This window comes from Sceloporus undulatus, chromosome 1 (assembly GCF_019175285.1).
Source record: "Sceloporus undulatus isolate JIND9_A2432 ecotype Alabama chromosome 1, SceUnd_v1.1, whole genome shotgun sequence".
NCBI classification, from domain to species: Eukaryota; Metazoa; Chordata; class Lepidosauria; order Squamata; family Phrynosomatidae; genus Sceloporus; species Sceloporus undulatus.
In genome coordinates this window covers 249,068,108-249,087,580 of record NC_056522.1, presented here as the reverse complement: position 1 = coordinate 249,087,580, position 19,473 = coordinate 249,068,108, and the positions used below count along the sequence as shown (strand labels likewise).

Sequence of the window (19,473 nt, the reverse complement as noted above, 5' to 3'; positions counted from 1 at the left end):
ATGTTTTCTCTGGTGCCCTTTATGCCACAAAGTACCTCTGAATGATCTCTAGGTCAGTGGAGGCCAGAAAGTAGGTTATGATTTATTGATAGATCTCTGGGTGACTTGCACAAAGAGGTCAGCAAGGATTTCTGACTCCCAGTTGTCAAAAGTCCCTTTCTTGCCTCCCATCTTCTTAAGATGCTGCCACAATGCAGAATTAATGCAGTCTGACATTGCTCCAACTGATTTGAATGTTGGACTACGACCAAGGTTTGATTCCCAGCTCAGTCATGAAGCCCACTGGGTGAGCTTGGCAAGTCCCATACTCTCTCAGGGGGAAGGCAGTGGCAAACCTTCCCTGAACAAATCTTGCCAAGAAGGCACCATGATTGCCAAGAAAGCCCCATGCCAAGAAAACTTTTGGGTCGCCATAAGTCAGAAACAACTTGAAGCCACACAACAAGAAGTCAGGATTAGGTTCAGATAGTCCCTAGAGCTCCCTGGGAGGAAAAAGGAGAAATGGATAAATTAATAACTGTGACAAAGCAATCTAAGTTGCAAGAAATTAAGTAGTTATGGAATGTGCTCATTTTCTTCATAACTGGGTAAACTGTCTCCTCCTCAACCTTGTCCTCATGTATATTTCTGTAAACCAGTCGCCTTGTTCCTTTTAAACAAACAGTCCCTAACATGAGGAAACTCTTTGAAAAGAAACAGAAATGTCTTTGTTTTAACATGGCTCCTGCTGCTTCCAGAGATAAAAGGGTTGTTAATAAATTTGTATTGATTTGATTTGCCCGGAAAGGTGGGACTAGCACAGTTTGTTTATGATATAACTGGTAAAGTAATGTACTGTATTGGTAAAATAATTGAAAGTGATTGAAGGCAAACACAGAACAGCTGCTTTGAATGGTGATGTATGGAACACTTTGTGAAGACTGCCTCAAACTTCCTGGTTAGCTCTGCCTGCAGAGCTCCATCTGCAAAATTGAGATAATGTACTACCATACAGAATGGGGATACAGTAATGATTCACCATAAACATAACCAACTGTTGAAACTATTACTGAGATGGTTTTTGTGTAGATTGAATGGGGGGGGAGTCACTATGTTTCAAAAACTTGAGAAAGTTATTATTATGGAAAGTATCTGTAACTGGCTGGAGGATTTTGGAAGCTGTAGTCAACCATAGTCACTTTTCCAAGCTTTTTTGTGTGACCATTAGCTTAGATAGATAGATAGATAGATAGATAGATAGATAGATAGATAGATATCCTCCCATGCTAGGGTACATAGAGGCATTTTCTTCTTGCTTTTGGGTCTTCTTGGGCATTTTGAGCCCAGGAGAAGTCTTTTTAAACAAAAGAAAGTGGAAATCATTTCCTATCCACTTCTTGTTTCCAAAAAGCCCTCTCTTGGGCATATGTTGGTTCTAAATGTGGTGATAATGCCCCTTAAACCCCCAGGGGATGTTTAGGGGGCAAAACAAAATTTAGGAGAAATTTTGCAAAAGTTGTTTGATTGAATATCCAAGAGGGATTGTCAGAGATGGTGGGAATGCCCTCCAGATGCCCCTAGATGTCATCTTGGGGCAATCATTTTATAGTACTAAGCATAGTACTATAACTGCGTAGTGTGAATGGGCTGTATAATTGGTGAGCCCATCAATTATCTCTCTCCCTTTCTGCCATTCCATTCTCTCTTTTTCTGCCATCACTTTGGCGGCTGGTAGTTTCCATGTTAGTGGGGTGGGGAATCCTATCTATCCATCTATCTATCATCATCTAGTTTAATCCCCGCTTTTCTCCCAGCAGAGGACTTAAGATGGTTTGCGACAATTTAAAACAAATTTCAGCTAATATCTTATTATACTAAAATTTTAAATATGAAATAAACACTTATTTCAAAAAGTACATACTGTAGTTAAAACAATAAAAAGCACATTTAAAACATAATTAAAAAGATAAAAGCATACCACATTGAAAACACACTTCTCCTGCATGATTCTAAATTTTAGTCTGTTCCAAAATAGAGTAAGCAACATGAATATTTCTTTTAAAATTTAATAATAATAATAATAATGTATATTCCACTTAATCACTTGGAATCACTTGGAATTAAAGTAAAATAGGAAATGGATTCACTGCCCCACTGCCATGGGAATCACTACGTGTCACCACCTCGCTTTCTCTTTATCTCAGTCTCTCCTCCCCTCTTCCACTTCCACTCTTCCTTTCCTGTCTTGTGGACTTTCAAGAAGGGCTAGAACATTCTTGCCAGAGGCCTGCACTGTTCACTACCAGCATACTTTTTTTGAAAATAGAAATTAGACAGAGGCACCTCTTAGAAAAGTCTATTTTTATTTTACTTATTAAAATATTTTTACTCTTCCCAATATCAAAAAGATCTCAGATAAACTTAGGCCTGGTACAGATGTGAAGAAAGGGATGGCCAGAGGTTGTCCCTTTCTTCTCTGGATCGTTGCTGTGGCAACTACACAGCCCAGCAACGATCCGCAATGAAAAAGAGCTCCGAAATGGAGCTCCTTGCTGCAACGCTGCCAAGGCACCATTTCTGCATTGCGGCATCGCAGTTACATGATGCAGGTGCCATGCTGTTTGGATGTGGTGCGCTTGTGACGTATTCCATATGCACGCTGCGAGGACAGTGCCGCGTAACAATGGCACCGTCTACACAAACTAGGGTTCAGGAGCATGTGGTTGCTGCGCACTCCTGACCCCTAGCTACCAAGCCACTTCCCATCGGTATGTACCAGCCCCTAGAAAGAGTATTAAAATAATAGATTAAGCAATAAGTCAGAAAATGGCTTGAAGGCACACAGCACCACCAGCAACTCACTAATATGTTTTAGCATATTTTAATATTTTTATTACTTTAAAGCTAAAAATATATTAAACATATTAGTGAGTTGCTCGTGGTGTTGTGTGTGCCTTCAAGTCATTTCCTGACTTCAAGTCATTTCCTGACCTTAAGGTGGCAAGATTTGTTCAGAGGGAGCTTGCCTTTACCTTCCTGTGAAGCTGAGAGCGTGTGACTTGCCCAAGGTCACCCAGTGGGCTAAAATGGCCAAGTGGGGATTCAAATCTTGGTCTCCAGAGTTGTAGTCCTACGCTCAAATCTTTATACCATACTGGCTTTCATTAGTGAGTTAAACATTTAAAAGATTTTTACAGTTTTTAAAACTATGTACATCATCCATGTTTAAAATGAGTATTTTTGAACTGTCACTTCCTGAACTTCTCAGCAAACTATAGTTAAACAAAGAAACAAAGAAAAAAACTTTTTCTCTCCAAATTTTGGGTTTCATAGATGGAGGGTCATCTGTGGTCCAACGACATATTGAAGGGTTGCATGATTCCCACCCATGCTGTAGATGACTATTGCATATTTCACAACTCTCCCCATTTGTTTGAGATTAGCTAAGTCATAGGAGATGTTACATGAAGGATAGTGTCTAATGACGAGTGTCCCTAATGAAGGTTTGCCAGAAGAAATTACTGTGGACAAGGCTTGGAAGACAGACTGTCTTCCAGGAAACTGCTCTGGGTGACTGCGAAGGGAGCTGGCTGGCTTTCAGCCTGCTTTGAATGTAACATGCCTCAAGACTTCAGATCCTGAAATATGCAAAATAAGCAATTACTGTATGGAGTGTGACAGCTCTGTGAGCAACTCTGACTGCATGTCTTTCGCTAGTGCGCCAGCTGACATGTCAAGGAGCACAAACTCTGCAATGCATGGAGCTTGCCATTTCTCTGTTGGCAGTGGGGTGGTTGTGCTGCCTTATGAGACAGGCAAAACCCCATCATAGAAGTCTGAAAAATCTATTCTAAGAATAGTATGAAATTGAGAGTGAACAAAATGTAACAGAGCCTCTGTACCCACGTCAACAAGATAATCTTGCTTTTCCTGATTTTATCAGTGCTCTCTGAATTCATTTGTCTCCCCAGCTCTGCTCATGTGCCATAATCATGTGGCGGGTTTTTTTTTTAGCTGTCTCTTGCCACATCCACTACACATGGTGTAGTCCTTATTCCAGATTTTTCTCTGGCAGCTAATGGGTTGAGAAAGGCCCCCTAGGAGTTATGAAACACTTGTACATAGATGAATTGCCAGGAATAAGGAAATTTGGGACAATAGAGAATGAGGACCAATTATGAATTCATTTCTGTTTCACTTATAAAGAGAAACATTGTATGACTGGGAACATTTACTGGAATCGTTTGTGAATCAGTGCACAAATGTCCAAAATAGATTTAGGGCTTAATGTGACCCAGGACATTAAAATGCAGTGTACTGTTACAATGTGGAGGAGGGATGACGATGCTATTACTATTGTTATTGCATTTACTATTGTTCCAAAATTCTATTAAATACAATTTTCTAAAGTAGACCCAAATTGTTGTTGTTGTTGTGTGTCTTCATTTATGGCGACCCTGAGGTGAAACTATTATGCAGTTTTCTTGGCAAGATTTGTTCAGGAGAGATTTGTGTCTTCCTCTGAAGCTGAGACAGTATGACTTCCCCACTCTCCAATTTGCTAACACTGCCATGCTGATCATGAATGCTGTGTAGATTGGATGTGCAAGTGTTGCGATGTGTAGGTTTCCATAACCAAGTGGGGATTTGAGCCCTAGCCTCCAGAGTCATAGTCCAACACTCAAACCACTACACTGCACTGGTTCTCTATAGAATCAAGGTATTTTACAGTAGTGAAATACACAAACATTTACTCTCTCTCTCTCTCTCTCTGTGTGTGTGTGCGCGCGGTATATATTGCATATAACAATATAGCTGTAGTATAGAACTGCACTGATCTAATTGCAGGAAGAATGAAATGGCATGATGCTGATATTTTTTAAAAAAACCACTCACATGCTGTCAAATGCTTGAGGAAAAAAACATCTTAATCTGGCACCAAAGGTATGGTAATGTTGGCAACAGGTGGGTGACACAGAGTAGATCATTCCATAGATGGTCCACCGAAAAGGACTTCTCCATTCTCACCAGCCTCCAACCCTCTCTCTGTGGAAAGTATCATATGTTGATCTGAAGGTACAGATAGACTCATGTTACTCCCCAGCCTGCTAATGCTTCATGATAATCATGTATGCTAAGTAGGTTGGCTCTACAAGAGCATGTGTTGGGGCAGTGTTAGTGGTGATGTTGTATACCCCAGTAGCAGTGCCATTTTGTATAATTTCTTAAATGATTATGTTTTTAATGTTTTAGAGCCAGTGAGACATAGTGGCTTAAGTGGTAGACTATGACTCTGGAGACCAGGGTTCAATTTCCTGCTTGGCCATGAAATCCACTGGGTGACCTCGAGCAAGTCACATGCTCTCAGCCTCAGAGAAAGGCAATGGCAAACATTCTCTGAACAAATCGTGCCAAGAAAACTCCATTATAGAGTTGCTTTAGGGTCACCGTAAATCTGAAATGGCACACAACAACAATAGCAGAGCCTTTTTTAAATGAAAAAGTGAAAGAACTGGTGACTTCTAATAAAGCTGACTCACACTAGAGTATCCCTAGCATGACATTTTCCTGTCCCTCTTTTCCTCCATAAACTGGTTTTAAGAAAGCTGTGGCCTCACTTTCTACAGTTCTTGAGTGTAACCCCTCTGCCTGCAGTTTTGCCAGTTTAGGACCAAAAGAGGCAAACTGAAGTTGATGCAGTGTGCCACTTTTGCAAGTGAAACTGACATAGCTCTACCGGCACAACGTCCCTTTTGCCATCCCCATCTTATCTTGTGCTGGTTAGATAGAATGATGAGGGAATCTCATAAATGGAGGTGTGGGAAATGAAGATAAGGTGTGCTTTATTAGGCTGGGTGGATGAGTCCTCTGTTTTGAGAATGAGATTATTTATGCCTAATCCATTTTTCACTCACATCATAGGGCTGCATTAACCTTGTGCTCTGCATAGCCATCTATATAGCCTTACACTCCTTGGATTTGAATGTCAAGGATTGTTATGGTCTCATTATGTTCATATAAACCCTGACAGAATGCTGGGGTGAGGGAGAAAGATATCCATTGGGACTGTTTGGTCTTTATTGGCTAGAGGAGCTGTCCCTGTTATCTTTATTTTACTATACAATCTGTTGCTGGCATTTGTGGTTGTAATTAAGTGCTCATTTTCTTGTAGGCGCTTGAGGTTGGATTTCTGAGACATCTGGTCAGCATACACAGCTATGAATGCATGCTGTGCCAATGCCTTGACTACTGCATTATGTCTTCAGAGTACAACTGCCAGAATCCCCACACATGTCCAGTTGGGGATTTCTGAGAGCTATCCTTCAAAAAAGTAATTGTTTAAAGCTGTAATTTAGATGGCCTCTTTCAATTCTTTCTAATCCATTCTAATTTAAATTACTTATTCTGGCTGCCATGTTCTGCCTAATAAACCAGACCTCAGTGTTCCTCAAGAATAGTCCTACTTGCCCTCTCTGTGATACAAGATGCATTAATGTGCAGCAGACTTCCTGGGAGTGTACTAATTAAAAGGCCTCCTTTCCTTCTCTTGACTGTATGGAGGCCATTTGGTTGACTAGAAGAAAGTGATACTTTGCATATGCTTCATGGCATCATTCCTTCCTTGGCATCATTTCTGATCCAAGGATAAGATTCGGCACTGAAAATAATATTGGGAGATCTGAATCCTGGTGAAATGAAGGCCTGCTGAATTCTGTGAGTCAGTCAAGTAAACATGGGCAGTCTGGAGACCACCATTCAAAAAGGATATTGAGAAAGCGGGAGTGTGTCCAAAGGAGGGTGACCAAAATGGGGAAGGTTCTGGAAATCATGTCCTATGAGGAGAGTCTTAATGAGCTGGGAATGTTTAGCCTGGGGAAGAGAAGGTTAAGAAGTAATAAGATAGCCCTGTTTGGGGATGTTCCCACTTAAGATTTGAAACGATTTAAAATACAACGTTTTTAATAGATCCGATTCAAAATAACCCTGGTCTTATCCCGCGTTCCGAATCGCTTTTATTCTTCGTTCCCATCTGGTTTTTTAAATCGAAGTTTTTACCTGCAAGCGTTCCTACTTGGCATGAAATCGGTGTTTAAATAAAGCGATTCTTCTCCTCCATACCTTATTTGGAGCTGTCAATCAATAGTACGTCAGAATGACGTAACGTTAATCCGGAATATTTGGAAGCGATTTATCTTTTGGCATCGTTTCCATTTCATTGACTGTTTGTGAATTGATGTATTTTTGGCGGTTTTTTTTCCAAATGGACCAATGAAGGCGCTTAATCGCTCAAACGTCCTCTTCTGCGTCTCCCCATATTAACTGCCATAACTCAGTGCTAGGGAATCCTGGGAATGGTAGTTTATTATGGAACCAGCACTCTCTGGCAGAGGAGGATAAATGTCTCACAAACACAACAGTTCCCATAATTCCTTAGTACTGAGCCAGGGCAGGTTAAGGGGTCTCAAACTGTATTATTTCTACAGTGGGTTTGGAACTACAGATGAGGGTTTTTTCATAAATTCAAAAAGTTGTTACTTTATAATTACCATATATATATATATATACATACATACACACACACACACACACACACACACACACACACACACTCATATGCAAATATATATACATGTGTGCAAACACACACACAGGGTTGGAAAATGGGATCAAGGAGGAGAAGGCAGTCAGTTTAAGTGGGATAGAGACACAAGACAGAAAAGGGGAAAAGAGAATGATCCCAGCGTCAAGAGGCTGCAGACCTAAGAGAGAGGAGAGAGTGAAAGCCAAATAAAGCAAGAGACGTCCCAAGACATCCAGGGAGAATCCCTTCAGAGAGCACAGAGATCAATGGGAGAGGCTTCTGGCAAAGCGAATTTTGGGAACCCAAGCTCTTTCCAGAGGAACTATGGGCTCTCCCCACACAGAGGGGAGGTTGCAATCCACCGGGGGAAGCCTTGTAGAAAGACCACAGCGGACAAAGGGGTGAGGGAAGCAAAAATGGCGACAGCCACGACGGATGGGGACAGAAAGGGCAACTCTCCCAAGGCCAGCCCCATCGCACTCCGCTCCTCCCATTCATCTAACCCGATTTCAAAGGCTGTCGTTCCTATTTAAATGCTCCGGTTGCTAACTCGAATCAATGGAAAAACGTAGGTCAGACCCTAGTATTTTTTTAACGCGCGTTAAATGACGAAAACTCGATTCAAAATTTTATTCCGCTCTACGATTCGATTTGTAGTGGGGACGATTGCGGGTTGCTCTAGAACCGTTCTAGGTTTAAATCGGATCCTAATAGGAACGCTACTCCTTGGATTCGATTCAGAACGCGGGGTTTCACCTAGTGGGAAGATCCCCTATAAATATTTGAAGGGGTGTCATATTGAGGCTGAGACAAGCTTGTTTGCTGCTGCTCCAGAGAATAGGACCCGGAGCAATGGATTCAAACTACAGGAAAAGATTCTACCTCACCATTAGGAAGAACTTCCTGACAGTAAGAGCTGTTCAACAGTTGAATGCACTCTCTCTGAGAGTGGTGGAGTCTCCTTCTTTAATAACCTTTCTTTGGAAGTTTTTAAACAGAGGCTGGGTGGCTATGTGTCGCGAGTGCTTGGATTCTGTGTTCCTGCATGGATTGGATGGCCTGTGTGTTTTCTTCCAACTCTGATTCTATGAAATATCATTTTTGTTGTCAGCTGCCTTTGAGTTGATCTCGACTCATGGTGACGAAGGGGGTGTTCCCTATGTGAATGAGACGTCTCCAAGCCTCCCTATCCTCTACTTCTCTGCTGAAGTTCTGCAGGCCAGGGCCGTGGTTTCCCTGATTGAGTCTATCCATCTGGCATGTGGTCTTCCTCTCTTTCTACAGCCCTCTACCTTTTCCAGCATCATTGTCTTTTCTACTGAGTAGTGCTTTCTCATTATGTGGCCGAAGTGTGACAGCTTTAATTTAGTCATCTTGACTTCCAGTGAGATTTCAGGCTTGATCTACTCTAGGACCCATTTGTCCATGGTATCCTCAGCAATGTTCTCCAGCACCACATCTCAAATGAATTAGGGGCTAAACTAAAGCTATTATACTTTGAACATATCATGTGAACCTTTTATTTGAAATCTCACTGATAGTGCAGCGGGATAGCCAAACACCTAAGCATGGACATGCTCCTTCTTAAAACTGCATCCTGGATGTGGGATCCTGGGAATTGTAGTCTAAAAAAACATATTTTCCAAATTCTTCTAAGCATTGCAGTAGACATGTTGTAGGCTATATTCCCAGACTCCTGTTCCTTGCCTCAGTCTTCATCACGTTTATTGTAAAACCCTGGGAATTACAGGTAATGCTTCTTGGTTTGGTGAAGCATCATGATGATCAAAGGAATCCTGCACAGTAGTATACAGAAGACTTGGTTCATAAAATGTTCTGACTCACTTCGTTTTTTGTCTCTCCCTCCTGCTCTTCAGGTATAATCTGTATGCCCACACCCGGCTGGGCTACCTGTTCTACAAGCGGCAGGTGAAGAAAGCACGAGAGCGTTACCCCCATGGGCACTCCCTTCCCCAACCTGTGGTGTTCACTGGTGAGTACTTGACCTTTTCTCCAGTGCATCACTGGTGATTATATGCACTACATTGTCTAGGGACAGTTCGTTAGACTATTTCTTCTGATTAAAAGTTCTAAACAACAAGACTGTCAAAGGCAAAACCTGTTGGATTATATATAATGGAGAACCTTGGTGTCTTGAGATGCTACACACACACACACACACACCACACACACACACACCACACACCATTAATTTTTATAAACAACCAATAGATTAGATCAGTGGGAAAAAGCTTGGAACAAAAGACTGAATACTCCCTCTCGCAAAATATAAAAGAGAACTACAGTGGTACCTCGGGATACGAAATACCCAGGTTACGAATTTTTCGGATACGAAAAAATCCCATAGGGATTTATTGTTTCGGGTTACGAAGGTTTTTTCGGGTTACGAAAAAACTCCGGCGCTGTTAAATGGAGCCGCGGCAGAGCCGCGGCTTTCCCATTAGCGCCTATGGCAATTCGGCTTACGAAGGTTTTTCGGGTTACGAAATTAGCCGCGGAACGAATTAATTTCGTAAACCGAGGCACCACTGTATTATAAATTTATATAGATGGCATCTATCGCCAGACACAATTAGCTAAATATATGGACAGGAACAAGAACTTGCTGGAAATGCCAAAAGAGATAGGTACTTTCTACCATTTATGGTGGTCTTGTGATAGAGCAAAAGCATATTGGAAGCGATTCAAGCCAAAGTACACATATTTGGGGAATTAAGTTAAAATTGGAGCAGAAACATGGTTACTTTGTTTGTTGGAAGACAATGTAGAATCTATGTTGGCAAATTATTTTCTAATAGCTAACAGCCGCCAGATTAATTTTTGCCAAATATTGGAAAATTATTAAAAAAATGAATTGGACGAAGGTGAGTTAAATTATATATCATGATGGAGGCAGACTTACTATCAACCAAACTGAAAAATGAGGATACCTCCAAATGGAGGTCAAGTTGGATTACAGTAATGAGGTACATGGAAGAAAAATGGGTAAAGTAGCAAACAGGTTATCAATTGAAGAGATACCTATTTGATAGTCTATAAATTTAGATGTTTTCAGACCATTTTGAAGGATATTGCTAGATAACAGTAGAAATTATATCTATCACAACATCTTTATGATATAGGTTATAATTGGGTAAGACAGAAAGAAGAAAATCAAGGAGAAATGGGGACTTTTAAGTACAGAAATTAAGCATTTGGTTTAAGGGAAACCCCCGAGGTTAATATGTATGCAAAGAATATTTCATGCTAAAGATGGAAGAATACTATTCATGTATTGTTTATATGCGTAAATGTTTCTTTAGTATAATCATAACTAATGTAACTTAAGATGATGCATGGGAGGAAAGCAAGTATGATTTCTTAAGGATTACAAGTGTCACAAGAAAAGGATAGAATGTGAGGAGAAAAGACTGTATAGATAGTTCCGGTTATTTGGGGATAGGAAGTACGGTATGTTGAAACTAACAAAACTGAATGTAAATATTAATCTGAAGGAAATAGAGGGGGATTATGGGGTATTGGAAATATGTGGATGTAACAATATTAAAAGTGTATATATGTACCAAATAATGAAAATAAAATTAAGAAGAACTTGGATACAAAACAAAACAAAACAAACATCCAGACATTGTAGTCAAAATAAATTTTATACACCTCCATTCACATTGGACAGCTTTCCCGTTTGTGTTTAGCTTCTTCTTCTTTTTTTTTTTTAAATGACTTTCAGGATTTTGCACTGCCTGTGTCTGAGCTCTTGCAAAAGGCATAATCAAGTTTCAGCCTTTGCAAGTTGGATCTTTGATCAGCTGAACTTGCAGCCGTCAAGTGTGTTTATGTGTGTGTACACACATGCACATTTGGCTGTAGCTGTTTTTTTTTTCTGTTTTTTCTCCTCTTCTGCTATTTTTTAACACAAAAGGTTTCAGAGCTTGCTTATTAGCACACAGATGACGACACATGCAAACACACAAACACACACACACACAAATATCAAGAACATTTGCTGTTTTGAATTGCACTCTTCCCATAGTTGCATAACTGTTGTTTAGCATTTGTACTTTTTCACATTGCTTACATTTTTTACAGTTTATAATTTCCTTTTTTGAATAACAGAAGAACCTCTAAAGCTGCACTCCCAAGGTCCCTAGCTCTTACTTGCAGCACCACCAGGCCTGGGCATGAATCCTATCACTTTCACCATAAATTATTCAAATACTGACCTTTAGAAAAATACAGACTATTAAGTTTTAAATCTTCAACAAGAAACTTTGAGAAAGCACTAGAATTAAAAGAATCTTACAAACTGTTGGTGTAAATGTATTCAGACCTACACTGAAAATCCTCATTATCAAATACTGGAAAAAGAATTGAAATATTTTATATAAAGAGAAATGAAAACACATTTATTATGAGAGACACTTAACCCCAACTGTATTCAATAATTAAAGACCTGCTGCTTTACATTTTTCTGTCAGACCTCTGAATGAATTATATAGGCACATACTGTAATATATCTAACATTAATTTATTTTTTAAGAAAATAATTCTGCTTTCCTGCCATAGCTGGCCATACCAAGTGGCTCTTTGTTTTATTGTTTTTTGGTGCCTTCAAGTAATTTCTCACTTATGGCAACCCTTGGCAAACCTATCATGGTTTTTCTTTTTGGCAAGATTCATTCATCTTGGTTTGCCATTGCCTTCCTCTGTGGCTGAGACAGTGTGGCCCAGAGCCTACATGAATTTCCACAGCCAAGTAGGAATTTGAATTCTGATCTCCTGGAGTCCTAGTCCTGAACTGAAACCACTATACAGCACTGGCTCTCACACAACACTGCTCTTGTGATTTATTATGTTATAATGTTATCATTAAAATTTTCATACTGATGGTTGAAATTGGGGTAGGAAATGTTGGTTGAAAGGCACTGTGGTTTATAGTTTGAGTATTGTATGAGACTTTGGAGATCAGGATTCAGATCTCTGCTCGGCCATGAAAACTGGTGTCCTGGACAAGTCACACCCTCTCAGCCTCATAGAAGGGGAAGGCAAGCCCTCTCTGAGCAAATCTTGCTGAGAAAGCCTGTGATAGGTTCAGTTTAGGTCATAAGTTGGAAACAACCTGAAGGGACACAACAATGTTCGTTCCTCCAGATGTTTATTTATTTTTTTACTGAATTTGTATCCTGCTTTCTCTCAAGATGGAATTCAAGGTGGCTGCACTGCAGCTCCATCATCTCTCCTATCACTGATGATGCTGGCCAAGGCTTACTGATATCTAAGAACATCTGAGCGTCACATCTGTCTCACCTCCAGTTTAAAACATTTTTTTCTTTGACTTTTATTTATTTTTCTAATATTCAAGGTGGCTTAATGAATATAATTGTAACTAATACTGCAGTGCTATGGTATGTGCTGTGTTGACTTCCTTCCTTCCTTCTGTGTTGCCTCTGTTTTCTAGGAGCGAAGATCCTGCCCATCCCTGTTTTGTCCAATAACTACAGCTATCTTGTTATTGACACTGGCTCCAATTGTGCTTAGGTTGTGGACCCCTCTGACCCTTTGGCAGTACAGGTGAGAAAAGCTAAATGAACATACACACACCCCTCTCAAGCACCACTAGCATTTGTTCTTCTCTGATGTAATTATACAATATGAAATATTTGTGTGAAAAACTGAATGGGAAATTGCCTTATGTCAGTGCTTTAGTTTGGGTGTGCAACCTGTAGCCCTGGAAGCTGTATGTGGCCCCACCTGTTGTTGTAGCCTTGTACTTCCCTTTAACTCACTCCCTAACCAAGGATCAAATTGGTTCAGAACAAATCACAGCATATTTCTCTTTCCCAGTCCTTGCTTTTGCAAAGATTGCTTTTCTCTGGGTTTTTAAAACCAGAAGTACATTCCCATCACTTTCAGTCACATGAGGGAAAAATATGGTTCTCCAGATGTTATGACCTACAATTCCCACTGCCTTAGTCTCCATCACTGGGCATGGTGGCTAAGGCTGATGGGAGTCTTAATAACTGAAAGGTCATTTTTCTCCACTCAGGTAGAAACTAACACTTAGGCTACTCTGGTAGATTATGAGAATGAGAGACTGGACTGGGTGATAACCAAAGGCTCCTGTACTTTCAGTTTTTGAATGTGCTAAATGAGGGGTGATTGTGTGGGCTGCCTGTTTCCCCCCACAAAATACAGTTTCCCACTTCTGTGATTTCTCCCCAAAGACCTGTGAGGATTGCACAGTGGCCAAAATCCCCCCCCCCCCCACCACCTGAAAGTGTCTAGAACTCCACTTGGGGTTTTGAAAAATAGTATTTTGTTTTTTTTGGATAAATCATGCAACCTATTTAAAAGGTGAATTGCTGCTCCTAGATGTTTCAGGGGAGAAAGTCACTTTTTTGCCAGAAAGGAGGTTTAGAGACACACAAACAGCCCAGGGGTCTCATGTGTGATCCACCCTCCTACAGCTGTGTTCTTTCTTGAGCTGACCTGATTTGCCAGCAATAATCTATACCTTACATTGTGGTTTGTGTGCATGCGTGTGTGTTCTTACAAGAGAGATGTGTGCTGCAAATTGATCATGCACTTCTTTTATGTATTTAAGTTGATTTGGTAGGTGGAATGCTGCCGTGTTTGTTTGCGCTTCCATGCCAACCAAGTTCAATGCTTGTTTGGCTTGCTTTGAGGTATTACTTGGTACTTTCCAAGATTCCAGGATTTCTGAAAAGAAGGTTAAGTCAGGGTGGACAACTCTGTCCACTGTCTCTGCTTATTGCCTCCCTTCCCTTCCCTGCTCTTGCATTGATCATAACTCCTCCCTGCCTTCTGTGTGCCTCTCCTCTGCAGATGGCGGAAGGAAATCAGCTTAAGTAGGAGCTGGGCACAGGAAAGGTCATTCCAAGGCAGCAGCAGCCTCACATGATGAGTAGCAGCTTCTGCCTGGGGCTTTTTTCTCTTTCCTCTTCAGAGGCTCTCTCTCCCCAGCTGGCTCTTCCTGTTATACTCAATGACATCAGCAGCCCTGCACACTTTGTTAATTGGTAGCAGCAGGGTGATAACAGCCAAACCTACAGTCCAAGGTAAGGTGTCCAGATTCAGCATGGGAGGGCAAGGACTATTTTAAAGAATTTTCATGTCCCCACATCCCTGTGAGCTATTGGCTTGTTTTCAGTTTTGTTTGTTTTTGGAAGTGTCGAGATTTAGATGAGTGCCATGTGAATTGCAGCAAAATAACCATTTATGTTGCAGCAGTAGCAGTTTATAAAATGCCCAGACTCATGAGAAAATGCTACAAAAAATTCAGTGAAATAACCCTTGATGCTGTAGCACTAGCCATTTATAAAAAATGTCAAGACTCATGAGAAAATGCTACAAAAGCAAGCCGGGAGACAATTTGGCAAGTGACGACTTTACTAAGAGTATACCAGAGGCTTGGGAAACTTGCTTTATTGGACTACAGCTACCAGAGTCCCCCAAGAAGTATCCAACCTTCTGGGGATTCTGGGAGTGGTAGTCCCAAAAAGAACTTTTCTCCAGTAGAACAGAAGTTGAAGACAAGTCCCATTGCTCCACTTCCAGTAACTTCTTTGTAGCTGGATGGAATGGTATAAGAAGAACAATACTGGTAATATGTACTTTTGAGGGCACAAAGTGTCCATTTGACACAGTCTGGGCAGTAAACTTTATGCATATATTGTCTTGAAGAAGTGGCTAAAGGGTGGACAATTTAAGAAGAGTAGCATGGTGGACTCAAGGCCAGGAAGTCAATTGCTCTCTTGGGAAAAATTGAGCCTCCCGGGCTTAACTTTCCTTCAGTAAACTTTGCTTTACCCTTCTTCCCAAAAGTGGGTCAGTCTATATATCCAATCATTACATTAGGAAGAACTTTCTTATGGTAGAAGCTGTTCGACAGTGGATTATGCTGCCTTAGATGTGGCAGGGTTGCCTTTTGGAGACTTTTAAACATAGGCTGGATGGCTATCTTTCAGTAGTGCTTCGATTGTGTATTTTGCAGGACAGGGAGTTAGACTGGATGGCCCTTGTGGTCTCTTCTAACTATATTCTAAGCACTGGAGCTTTCCAGTCAGGTAGTCTCAATATGTTGCTCATTCTCCTTGTTTACACAAATGTTGGGACTGAAAGGAAAGTCAAGGCAGGAGGAGATCTGCTATCGCAGATCACAAATCTTTGCCTTTCAAATTTCTTTGTGATACAGTGTCGAACATAAGACTCTTGCTAGATCAGACCAAGGTCTATCTGGCCTGTTGTTCTATTTCCACAGAAACCAAACAGATCCTGTGGAAGTCCATGAGTTTGGACATCGCCCTCAGATTCAGGCTTCCCAGTCATTGTACTAGGAGGCATGCAGGAGTTATTATATATCCATCAGTACAAGCAGCCACTGACAATCTCATCCTCTCTGAATTTGTCTAATCTCTCTTTTAAACAAAGACTCCCAAGTTGATGGCCATCAGTGCATCTTGTAATAGCCAATTTCACAGCTTAACTATGTTGTGTGAAAAAAGTTGTTATTGTTGTGTGTCATCAGTTGTTTGCAACTTATGGTGACCCTTAGTCAGTCCTATCAAGGGTTTTTCTGGGAGTGAGATGTGTGGGTTTCCATGGCCAAGCAGGGAAATTGACCCTGGTTTCCAGAGTTGTAATCCCAATGCTCAAACACCCTACCATGCTGAAGAACTATCTTTTATCGTTCTTGCAATCTTCTCCTGTTCATCTTAACAGATGACCAAGGATTCGAGTATTATGTGCAAAGGAAAAAGACTTTTTCCTATGTCCACTTTATCACTCATTTGTCATTTTCATAATGACTCCACCCCTTCCTTGCCTTTCCCACTTCCAAACACATTCTAGATTAGTCCTTTTCAAAACTTCTTCCTTGTTTCACATTGTGTCGAATGACCTTCTGTTATTGTTGCAAATATATGCCATATTGGCCATAAAAAAACAGGTATCTTTCTTTGAACAGCCCAAAGTGCAAAATACAGGTACATCATGGTGGCTTTCAAAGCTCAGGGAGTTTTTCACCAGGCAAAAATGATAAAATCACATTCAGCGATGCTTTTCAAATTGGTTTTGCTGCTGAAATAGAACAAATTGCTTTATCTCGCTGTGATTTGGCCAGAGCTTACTTTTCTCAAAAAGTCACTTTTCTAAATTCTGGCTGTGACCCTTATTTTCTGTTTGCCCCATGCTCCCTGCCCTTCACACAGAATGGTTATCAGATGGCACCTGTTAGCCTCAACCAGAGCAGATCCATTCACAGTGGTTGAATTATGAGTTGACACAGTTAAATCAAATTGATTCAAAGGGTCTACTCTACTGAAGATGACAATAAGATTTAGGAGACATATTTTACTGTGTACTTGAGTTGAAATTCTGCTGGGTCAGTGCAAAGGACTCTCTAGCCTAGCACTCTTCTGCACAGTGCCCAATGAGCTGCATTGCAGAAGGGAAAACCAGAAGCCATGGAACGTGGAACCCAGTAGTTTTCACGCTACAATTCTTAACTGCTTTTATTGGGATGCAAGACGTGGCTGCTCCCTGACATATCTTCTTTTCTCTTGCTCTGCAGTCAGTAATTGAGGAGAAGAAGGGGTGACGCTGGAGGCCATCCTGTGCATCACAAGCATTGGTAAGGCTCCCTCCTTCCCTTTCTCTTGGTGGGCTCCAGTCAAGAGGATTGAAAAGCCCCCCTTCTCAGTATGCAGCACTGAGGCAAATCTACTGCAGCCCCTTTAGGAGATCATCTGTGTGGCTACAAAAACATTGGCAGGTGAATAATATAATCTGGGGGTTACCTGATTGCCAGCCTTCTGTCCTATTACAATAGTAGAGGTGATACCTTCCTCACCCCATTTATCTCTTATATGGGAATAAGCTCTGGCTTTTGGTGCTGAGGGAACTATGGGAATTGGTAAGAAAGACAGGCTTTCTCTTGCCTCATGACTAAAAGGCGTCATCTCACAGGGATCACAGTGGGGGCAACGCAGCACTAAGACGACGGCACAGCTCCTGCAGGTCTATGGCAGTATTATGATGACATCCTGAGCTGACGGAGTGAGTAACCTTTAGTTCTGCTTCCCTGCCCCCCCCCCCATTGATGGTGTGGGTAAGTTATTCCTCTTGCTGAGCCTGGAAGTAAAGGCATACTCCCCAGTTAAGTTGCTATCTGTCTGGCACAGAGCTGGAAAATTTACATGGACTTCTGGGCAGTGTAGTAAAAAAAAAAAACCCTGGTCGGCAGGCCGTAATGACAAGCTGCCATTCTACTTCTGCTCAAATGTGGCTGACAAGAGGCAGAAAATCTGCTACAGGCAGAGTCATAGTTGTGTAGCTGTGAGAGTATGCAACTAGGATTGAAATTCTCCAGGTTCCAATCCCTATGAGCCATGGATGATGTTGGCCCATCATTCTCTCTCAATCACTCCTGTTCATCCTGATCTACTTTACAGGGTTGCTTTGGAATTAAAGGGGGGGGGGGAGAGAAGCATGCACATTCCCAGCACTTGAAGAAGATGGATATAAAGTGACTAGCTTAATTAATAAGATAAACTTCTGCATGCTGCAGTTTCTGAGGCAAACTGTTGTTGCCATTTGTCCACAGAAATTATTTGGCAGTTAGGGAAGGAGAGGCAGTAATTCAAGGCCTCTGTGACTGGTATATGTATGTTCTTCCTCCTTCTGTCCCTAACCCAACTATATGTTCTCAGCCCCCTCTCAGACAAGGAGACCATCACGATAGGGCGCTTGAACTTCAAGGCCCTCTTCACTCCAGGACATTACTGTGGGGCACATGGTCTACTTACTGGATGGAAAGCCTTTTGAGGGGCCAGCCTCCCTCTTCTCTGAGACCTACTCTTCCTCTCTGGCTGTGGTAAGTTCGCAGCTGAGAGAGGTATGAGTGAGGGGAGAAAGGAAAAGGCCCTGTCTCCCAGCCACTGATGGATGATGACCTCCATGTCAGTGGAATGGAGAATTCCCCCAGGTTTTTTGTCTGAACTTAAAGGGGCTGTCTGTAGTGAATGTGATCACTGTTCACCAAGTCAAAGTTATTTTGTCAGTAGGCTTTCCTAGATAGTTATGAAAGCCAGGCAATCAAGCAATAGAGTAGTAGGAAAGACCATGGAAATGAACCTCTTTAGCCAGTTTGCTTGTGTTCTCATATATGTTAGGGTGGGTCATTTCTTGGAGTTCAATTTAATTTGGTTGGTTCTGCCTTGTATAACCTCAGAGATCCATCTTCCACTTGCTTCCAGCCTGCAAGTAGGTGCACCCCCGCCTTGGAGACTTCTTATCCAGCCAGTGATTTCTCTGGTATAGTCTGTGTAGTATTTGTTGTTTAGGGGCCTGATTCTACCGCTTGTTGTAAAGCAGGGCTGGAACCCATCAGTGTAAAAGGCTGTCATACTTCCTTGTCTCACATCACTACCCAAGTTGCTAGATTTATTTTGGGGTAGGTTGCCATACATTGTACTGTATAGCTCATTTTAAAGCTTGGACTGAACCCAAAGAGGATTAACACCTACTGACCTGGAAACCACCAGCTGACTCTAGCTACAACACTGGGGAAAAAATGTGATTCTGCCTCTTCTAGCTACTGAGGGTGGGACAGGGGAAGAGTTGCAGTCTGGATCTTGTGCTATTGACATATCTTCACTTTCATCTCCAAGTGGGTGGAGGTGAAAGGACTTGGATCTCAGCACTGAAAGACAGTGTAGTGAGTCTTTTCTATGGGTGAGAGGGGAGAAGACTGCCTGTGTGCTTTCAAGCAACCTGTTGGCTTATGGTGACCCCATGAATTTCATAGGATTTTCTGAGCAAGGAATACTCAGAGGGGGTTTTGCCAATTCCTTTCTCTGAAATTAGCCTACAGC

At 41.5% G+C, this 19,473-nt stretch overlaps 1 protein-coding gene across 1 annotated transcript in view; it reads left to right on the top strand.

The window, feature by feature from the left end:
* The window catches only part of LOC121933476 (probable hydrolase PNKD), a 52,446-nt gene that overhangs the window by 14,494 nt on the left and 18,479 nt on the right, over positions 1 to 19,473 (top strand). The window contains exon 2 of the mRNA XM_042473271.1: positions 9,439 to 9,554. Within this exon, the coding sequence (XP_042329205.1) occupies positions 9,439 to 9,554 (116 nt within the window). The remainder of the gene's footprint in view (positions 1 to 9,438; positions 9,555 to 19,473) is intronic.